General features: G+C 33.2%; 1 protein-coding gene across 2 annotated transcripts; it reads left to right on the top strand.

The window, feature by feature from the left end:
* The first annotated feature begins 5,566 nt into the window (after positions 1 to 5,566).
* Positions 5,567 to 9,217, top strand: LOC129306776 (uncharacterized). 2 transcript variants are annotated; one of them, XM_054947502.1, is made up of 2 exons: positions 5,567 to 5,816; positions 6,766 to 9,217. In XM_054947502.1, exon 2 carries the CDS (start codon positions 6,878 to 6,880, stop codon positions 8,828 to 8,830), a length of 1,953 nt encoding a protein of 650 aa, XP_054803477.1. In that variant the 5' UTR covers positions 5,567 to 5,816; positions 6,766 to 6,877; the 3' UTR covers positions 8,831 to 9,217. The 2 variants fall into 2 exon arrangements, with proteins under 2 accessions (XP_054803477.1, XP_054803478.1); XM_054947503.1 differs by having other exon boundaries at positions 6,760 to 9,217.

Below are 9,217 nucleotides of genomic sequence, written 5' to 3'. Positions count from 1 at the left end.
ATGGGAGTTGAATTATCTTGTACTTGATTTTGAGTTTGAATTTTAAAATATAAAGTCATATTAAGAAAAAATGCCATGGAGGATTTGAATTAGTTTGAGCAGGTGGTGATAATAACATCCCATATTTTTCTATATACTAGTGATAGAATCAAGAAATATACCATCATGCCATGCGTTTTTTGCAATATCTTAAAACTTTGGCCCAATTCTTCTGCCTAGAAAAGTAGAAAACAAGGTTTCATAAATGCTAGAAAAGATTGTGCTGGCTGCTAAGATTGCATGAGCCATTCATTTGGGGCTCGAAGCCAACTTTAATGCTGATTAATTTGAACCAATCAAGATTGTCAGTATTTAAACTGGATAGTTCAAATTTAATATAATTTTATTTTAAATTAAGGGTTATTTTTATTCCTAAATTGTATATGAACTGTGACAAATGCCTTTAAACTCAACTATAGGTCAATTATATTCCTTAACTTTAAACATTTTCTTTCCCATCACCTTGTCATGTTCTCATAATTAATTGATCGTTAATGGACTTCACATTATATTTTATTATTATTTTTTATTATAAAACATTTAAGTTGAGAGGCAAAAATGGACATTGAAATAGAAGTTGAGTGGCAAATATTACCCTTAGCTTGATAAAAAATATTAAAAAATAGTGAGGCTCACTGATGACTAACGGATGTTAAGTGTTTTTAATGTCAAGGTGATAGTGGAGAAAAAATTTAAAGTTAAGAGACAGAATTGATCCATAGCTGAGTTTAAAAGTATTTTTGACCTTTCACATACAGTTCAAGGAAAAAAATGACCCTTAATCCTTAATGACCCTTAACCCTTTTACTTTTTATATTTTAATAAATTATTATTTTAATAGGTACAAAATTAAATGTAAAAATAATCTTATAATTGTTTGGCCTATTTGGTAGGATGGAATTGAGACTAGAGAAGTGAAAGTTGAAACATCCTATTTTAGGAACTATAATTTGACAATGAAAGCTATCTTAGGCTCCATAAAGATAAGAAATGCTTACATTTCAAGCTCAAACTTTGTTTTCCTTAACTTGATATTTATAGATGATTAAATTCAAAAATTCATAACTTATTCTAGAAATCTTTGATTGAGCTCATCCTTATTTCCTTTTAAACTTAAATGAGCCCTCTATATAGGGGAAAAAAAATCTAAACTTGACTTTGACTAAGCTAGTTAATACTATTTTCTCTTATGGCTAAATTTCTCTATCATGTTTTTGCCAGTTTTCCAGATTCATTTGTTTCACTTTGAAAATTCATATCTTGAGCATACTTATCCAAACTAGGTGATCTAGTACTTATTATAAATACTTAGGTGTCTTTTTATAAGATAAAAATGTTCCATATGACTTTTGTTTCTTAATTTAATACAGTTTAATGAATCTTCAAAATTGCTTTATCTTTTGTCATATTGAATCCAAATTTCTTTGTCCTATCTTGCAAAATTCATATCTAGAATTATAGAATTCTAATTGACATGATCTTAGACTCTTTGGAACCCTTATGACTTTATTTATATGGGAAAAATATGAAACATACCTTTAGAATTCCCAATTGGTATAGTTTATTTAATCTTTAAGAATGTCATATCTAGGCTATGGATATTGGATCCATATTTTATGGACTAACTTGAAAAATTCATAACTTGGGTTATAGGGATCCAATTAAGATGATATAGGGCTATAGGAATCTTAATAAGTCTATTATAATAGAAAATATTAAACTAGATGTTGGTTTGTATCCTGAATATATGTTAATCAATAGGGATACCATTACCTAAAAAACACTTCACTAGTTCCATATTTCTAATCACTAATTTGTTAAATTTATAACATGTGTTCCAGAACATCAATTAAGATGGTCCCAAGTTTGTATTAAACTTGATTGTGTCTAATGTAATCATAAAAATTCCTTGTCCATTGGATTCATTTAAGTCAACTTTGGGAACCAAAATAACATTATACTTCTGAATGGATTCATGTTCTAGTGTGATTAATTTGATCTTGTATAGTCATACAAGACTAACTCATAGTATGCAAACAACATTTCCCATGCATCTTCTATTGGATCATGTGTTTTGATGATTACAAAATTAAAAGAAGAAAAATTTATTATGTGTGCAGATATAAAGAATTATGGATGAAAATAAAACCTCAAGAGTATGAAGAATCAAAAGAAGATGAAGAAGTTTAGGATAAGTAATTTATATTTTCTTAAATTTAATGTGAAAACTTAGAAAGCTTAATCACTTTTCTTAATCGTAAAATGAATGTATCATTTGTCTCTTTTATGTGCAATAAGACTCACTTGAATATGTTAAGGCTTACAAACAATATCCTTCTTGCGTATGGTTTTTCATAAAAGATGTTTGCATAGTAAAAGGTAGAATCACGCATGATTCTGTAGGTTACTCACGAGTTTTTGTATGTTAGGCACATTAACAGCTAAATCACATGAGTGTGAATATATTGTATGGTGCATTAAGCTTTGTCTCTACATGCAAAACCACGCGTGAAAGGCTTTATTGTCCATGCAAGTTTTAGCATCTTTGCTTCATTGTATTATGACAAAGTGCAAAACCATGCATGAAACTGATAGTAGCCACGTGTGATTTATCACTTATTGAACAATCATATTTGTTTTGTTAAGTCTTAAATCTTCTTAAGCCAAGCCAAAATGGTTCACATGTATGATCATTGATTTACAAATTTATATCTCTTGATCATATAAAATCTTGCTTGACTTATGCATTGTTCCATGTGTGAATATGCATAAGACAAGTTTATACATTATTGCCTACAATTTCATGCATGATATCATTCTAGTTCCGCACGAGTTTTGATCATAATAGAATGACTTTGATATTCTACCATCCATATCACGCGTGAGATAATAGAGGTTCCATACATGATTTGTCACACAGAACTAAGTAAACTAATTTATCTACAAGTAAGCTAGAAAAGTAAATGAGTATGAAAAGTAGGCTATAAAACATTTAATTGATCAAGAAGGCATATAAGCACATATTCATATTTATACATTGCATGATTATTGCACTAGCCTTATTTTCTCCATGTTACCTTTGACTAAATTTGTGGGCTAACAATTCAGTAAAACCAAGTCTATGTGATTAAATTGGCCTAAACTCACTAATTATGGGAGATAGCTTGGCCAAAGGTGCCTATGCCCACTCTTAAACCATAGATTCCTCCTTTTCAAATACTCTAACTTTCATATGCCCAATCTACCACTTATGATAGTATTAGGACTTTTATATAAGAAGAAATAAACACTAGGGCCACTAATGGTGTTAATGAGTACAATATGAATTTATGAAATTATCCTTGTAGGGTAAACTCCTACCATTTTACAATATGATCATGCTATAACACAATGTAATATAACATTCATTTTCTCAACATATTGATATTCACATTCTATAATGTTATGCTCAAGATTATCAACTTATAAAATCATTTTCACAACTATTCATACATGTATATATAGTTTTTAAAATTATTCCCACTTCATATAAGTTTTCTAAAATCATACATGTGCTTTTATATGCGTAATTACATATCAAAACAACATATTACTCTTTTCACAAAACTCACAACAATCTAAACAAGTAAGTGAAATGATTAGATCATTAAATTATCTCAAACCTTTAGTCACAAAAAGAGTTACCTATGAAAATTACACACTCTTTTAGCCTCCAATTGCTCAAATGGTATCCAAGCAATAATAATCTATATGATTGAACACTAATAATTAATATCCAACTTTAACATACACACTTTTAAGCTTATATTAGTTATCTACACTCTCCACCTTCTACAGTTAGCTTAACCAAAGCTTTAACAATCTTCTATTGGCTTCATTTATCTTTCATAAACTTAAATAACATTAAAGTATGGTTCACATTGCTCCTGAAATCCCATTTTAAGCATAAGGTTCATCCAAAACCTAGTACCCAACTCTAAAACATCATATAATCTTTAAACCTAGGTATAGAAACTCAATTTAACTCTTATTAGCTTAGATAAATCCATTGAGTTTAGTCAAAACCCAACCAATAATGAAAGAAGAAATTTTCAACTCTTAAACCTTAGAAAATTCACATAAGAGAGAAGGAAAAGTGATTGGGAAGCTTACCTAAATATTAATCTAGCTCAAATCACCTCTTTTTAAAAAGCTCCCCAAGAAAGCCTTAACAATAGGGACGAATCTAGAAATCATTGTGTGGGGGGAATACTAAAATTTTATCAAAAAGTAAGGAGACTAAAATTAATTTTATCATTTTTATAAATAAAATGTTACTTAATTATAAATGAAATTTTGTAGCATGGGGGGCCATAGCCCCTGTTGGCTCCTTGTGGATTTGTCACTGCTTAGCAGTCCCCAAGTCACACTCCCTTCATTCTTTTTGTCTTCCCTTTCTCTTACTCTATTTTTTTGAATAAGCTCGTGACATATTTATTCAAAATTTGTATGGTCTGCCAAGGCAAACCATGTATGTGCCACGACAGAATGCATATTGAGCCTATAGAGATTTGGGTCCTAATCTTGGGCTCGATTGGCCTGATAATCTTAAGGTTGTCTAATGTTCCAACAAGTCTATTAGTGTCCCGACGACTAAATTAATTCAATAAATTCTTTAATTGACTAATTTATCCTCATTTAGTCCTTAAATTCTAAATTTAAAAATTTGAGATATTACAATTTCACTTCTACTTCCACTTCTATTTCCACTTATTAAAAAATTTGTCAAGGGATGAATATTGAAACTTAAGTGAGCTCTAGTGTAATTAGTTGAGCTTAAGGACCCATTTGTTTAATCTTTTTCATGAAAACATCATTTATTTTTTAAAAAATATTTTTTAAATTTTATTATATTTATTTAAATTTTTTAAAATAATCAGAATATGAAAAAATATATTTATAATTATTTTAAAATGTCACTTTAAATATATTTTGAAAATAATATGATACACTAGGTGAGAGAAATTATCATAAAAATGCAAAAATTATTATAAAAATAATTAAATAATAAATTATTTTTCATAAATAGAGATTCAAAAAGATATTATAACATTTAAAAATAAATAAATACTAATACAAAGCTAAGAGAATATGGATTTAAATTTAGTGACTGTACTTAATATAGACATTAAGTGCATACAGCATCTGAACCGCTAAAATTCATATCAATAATTCTAAATTTATATTTCATTTGATATTAAAGAATAAGTAAATTTATATAATTAATTTATATTTTAACAGTTCAAATATTATAGATACTCAGTGTCTATATTAAATGTAGTTACTAAATCTAAATATGGGAGAATAGATTAGTATATCCCGCCTACAATAGATGGGCCGGGCCGTACTAGCAAAATGGACTCATTAGTCTCACCAAAAAAAAAAAAAGGCGGGTTATGCAGGCTCGCCAGCCAGCGCGGGTTATTTTTCCTTAAATTAATTTTTAAATTTTTTATTAACTTCCCAGAAATACCTGACCTAATCACGCTTCCTTTTTCGCGGCCTCCAGTCTCCAAGCCCCTCGGAGACTCAACTCGGCCTCCATTCCCTCTCCGATTTCGTTCTAGGGTTCCGTCTCCGCTCGACCGCCTGCCACTCTTGCGAAGACAAAGCCGTCTGTGTCTGGAGTACACTGTGCCCCGCAGCCACCGCGCCCCCGCCATTCTCTGAAGTCTCGTTCTTCATCGTCATCTACTCCGGCGAAGAAGGGAATAGCATTTGTTAAGAAGAGCGAAGAGGTACCAAAAATCTGCTTACACCTCTGCCTTTTCCTACTGCTCTGTTAAGAAGAAAATAGCATTGTAAAAGTCCTTTTTTTTTCCCTTGCCTTGTGGCGTTCTTTTTAAGTTAATTATTCTGTTTAGTTGCTTTAAGTAATTGTGCTAAGAACATCATGTTTCGTTTTCTTTTGATTTTCGAATTGTTGCTTATTTTTCTAGCAGTCGTAGAATATATCGTAAGTGAAATCTGTCGGTGGGTTCTATTTCTATATGTTCGATGTACAAGTTGGAAACGGAATCAAGCAGTTGTAATATTAAAACTAAAGGCTTATTTTTTGCTGATATAAATTAACACTTGGGTGAATGTTTGTATCCTACATATCTGAGCTTATGCAGATTAAATGTCAATTAGTAAGATTTTCGATGATATATTATTTTAATTTTTATTTGGTAATGTTTCGGTGATTATGTGATACCAATTACCAAACCCAAATTGATGTTTGGCGGAAAAGCATTTTATGTTTTTCTTAATGTTTTTTTATGTGAGTTTTATGTCCTTAGATAAGTATTTCTACTCCTCAAAGGATAGGGAATTGAGAAGGGAAGCATGAAAAGAAACAGGAAAAAAGCACGTTTGGCCAGCTAGCCCACCAATGTGCAGGCTAGGCTGAGAAATTCAGCCCATGTTTCTTGGCTGGGCAGCTTGCCAAAAAATGGACTTGTTGCAGGTTCGCCACACCCCACAAGTGCTACGCTCTATACAATCCCTTGTAAATTTCACATTTCTAATATCCAGTCCAACTGTCCTGCTCTGTTACTTCGGTTCAGTGTCTTTTGACTATGCGTTTATGCTTGATTGATAGATCCATTATCTGTTCCTATTATGTGATGATTTTTTTTCACCTGTCTGATGTAATAATTTCAGGGTGGTATTAAATGTTCTAACTAAAATTTCAATAAGATGCAGGTTCCCGTTGTTAGAATACATCTTTGAAGTGAGGTATTGAATTGAAGTGGACCTGTTTCTTGACACTAAACGATAACCTAGTTCATATTTCCTGGTTATTTGGGCCATCATTATGGCCGTACATTCACAGCTCAGGCTTATTGGTTACTCACAAGATATTGTAGATGGGCAGCCAATATTAGTTTCTTCCAATTGTACTCCTGTCAAGGCTTGGAAATTTGAACCTGCGGGTCATGCTTTCCATTCTGCTGTACTTAAACTTCTTGGTGTAGAGGAAGAAAACTTGGATGCTGCTGATGATAAAAAAGTGGTTGATGATAATGAACATAATTATTTTCCATCATCTGATTCTTATAGCAGCAAGAGTAAAAAGAAATCTGGTTCTGGAGACAAGCAACAAGATCACTATGCATTGTTGGGTTTGGCCCATCTAAGATACCTTGCCACAGAGGATCAAATACGTAAAAGCTATCGTGAAACTGCTTTGAGGTATCATCCTGACAAACAGGCAGCACTACTTCTTGCTGAGGAGACTGAAGCTGCAAAGCAGGCAAAGAAGGATGAGATAGAAAGTCATTTTAAGGCAATCCAGGAAGCCTATGAAGTTTTGATTGATCCTGTGAAGAGAAGAATCTATGATTCCACAGATGAATTTGATGATGAGATCCCTACTGACTGCACCCTACAAGACTTCTTCAAGGTCTTTGGTCCCGCTTTTATGAGGAATGGGAGGTGGTCAGTTAATCAACCTGTTCCATCTTTGGGTGATAACAAGACTCCATTAAAAGAAGTTGATAATTTCTACAGTTTCTGGTACACCTTCAAAAGCTGGAGAGAATTCCCTCATGCTGATGAATTTGATCTTGAGCAAGCTGAATCTCGAGACCACAGGAGGTGGATGGAAAGGCAGAATGCTAAATTGTCAGAAAAAGCAAGGAAGGAAGAATCTGCGAGGATACGTGCTCTTGTTGATAATGCTTATAAAAGAGATCCTAGAATACTGAAGAGGAAGGAAGAGGAAAAAGCTGAGAAGCAAAGAAAAAAGGATGCTAAGTTACTTGCAAAGAGGCTGCAGGAAGAAGAAGCTGCTAGAATTGCAGAAGGGGAGAAGCGGCAAAAGGAGGAGGAAGAGAAACGAGCTGCAGAAGCTGCTTTACAACAGAAGAAGTTGAAGGAGAAAGAGAAAAAGCTCTTGCGAAAAGAGCGTGCTCGTCTACGAACACTTTCAGGACATATCACATCACAAAATTTACTTGGTATATCTGAGGATGATATAGAAGGTCTTTGTATGTCACTTGATACTGAGCAGTTGAGGTGTTTGTGTGAGAAAATGGATGGCTTACAGATGCTAGAACAAGCAAAAGTTCTCAGAGAAGCACATGATTACAAAAAAGATGGAGAAAATAAGAAAGGAGAAGAAACAACTGATCAACATAATGGTTCTGTCAAGGCTAATGGGAGTGCCTCACTGGGAAACTTGGAGAGGAAGGAAAAACCTTGGAGTAAGGAAGAGATTGATCTATTAAGAAAGGGAATGGTAAAATATCCCAAAGGAACTTCACGAAGATGGGAAGTTATTTCAGAGTATATTGGTACTGGACGATCTGTGGAAGAAATCATGAAGGCAACGAAAACAGTTCTCCTCCAGAAGCCTGATTCCTCCAAATCCTTTGATGCTTTTCTTGAGAAAAGGAAACCTGCACAATCAATTGCATCTCCACTCACAACTAGAGCAGAGTTAGAAGGGGAATCAACTCCTGTGATCTCCCATAGTGATGCTTCCTCGACAACAAATAACCCGGAGGACTCTAGCAGCAAAATTGCTGACAACCAAGTCTCCTCTGGTTCAGTAACTGCAAATGGAGTATCCTCTAATTCAGACCAAGATGTCTGGTCAGCTGTACAGGAGAGAGCATTGGTTCAGGCTTTGAAAGCCTTCCCGAAGGAAACTCCCCAGCGATGGGAAAGAGTTGCAGCAGCCGTCCCAGGAAAGACTATGAACCAGTGCAAGAAAAAATTTGCATTGATGAAGGAGAACTTCAGAAACAAGAAAAATGCAGGTTGATGTGATGAAGAAATGATGAGCTGATTCAATGATCCTTCGAAAGTAGAGCCATTTTTTGGGCCTCTTATGGGTGACTTTGTGATGCTGCTGTTTAGATCCCAAAGCTAATATTTTGAAGAGAAAGAGAGCCCCCCCTGAATATAGGTTAGTTTCAAATTCTTACTTCATATCCTTAGTGATGCTTAAATTTGATGGGTAGGTAATTTTCTACGTTCTTGTTGGATACTCTATACCATGGGTGGAATACAATTTTGTTGTATTTGATTACACAGAGAGTGAACATCATATTACAGATCAAACAGCAAATGCTAGTTAGCTATATCTTTTGTAGACGGAGTTGATATATCTTTTATAGATCGATTTTACTAGAGAAGTTTTCATTTGTCC

This window comes from Prosopis cineraria, unplaced genomic scaffold, assembly GCF_029017545.1.
Source record: "Prosopis cineraria cultivar Desert tree isolate PC_DT_omini unplaced genomic scaffold, ASM2901754v1 PC3, whole genome shotgun sequence".
Taxonomy (NCBI): Eukaryota; Viridiplantae; Streptophyta; class Magnoliopsida; order Fabales; family Fabaceae; genus Prosopis; species Prosopis cineraria.
The sequence above is the reverse complement of the archived record's forward strand: the minus strand, read 5'-3'. Positions and strand labels throughout refer to the sequence as shown.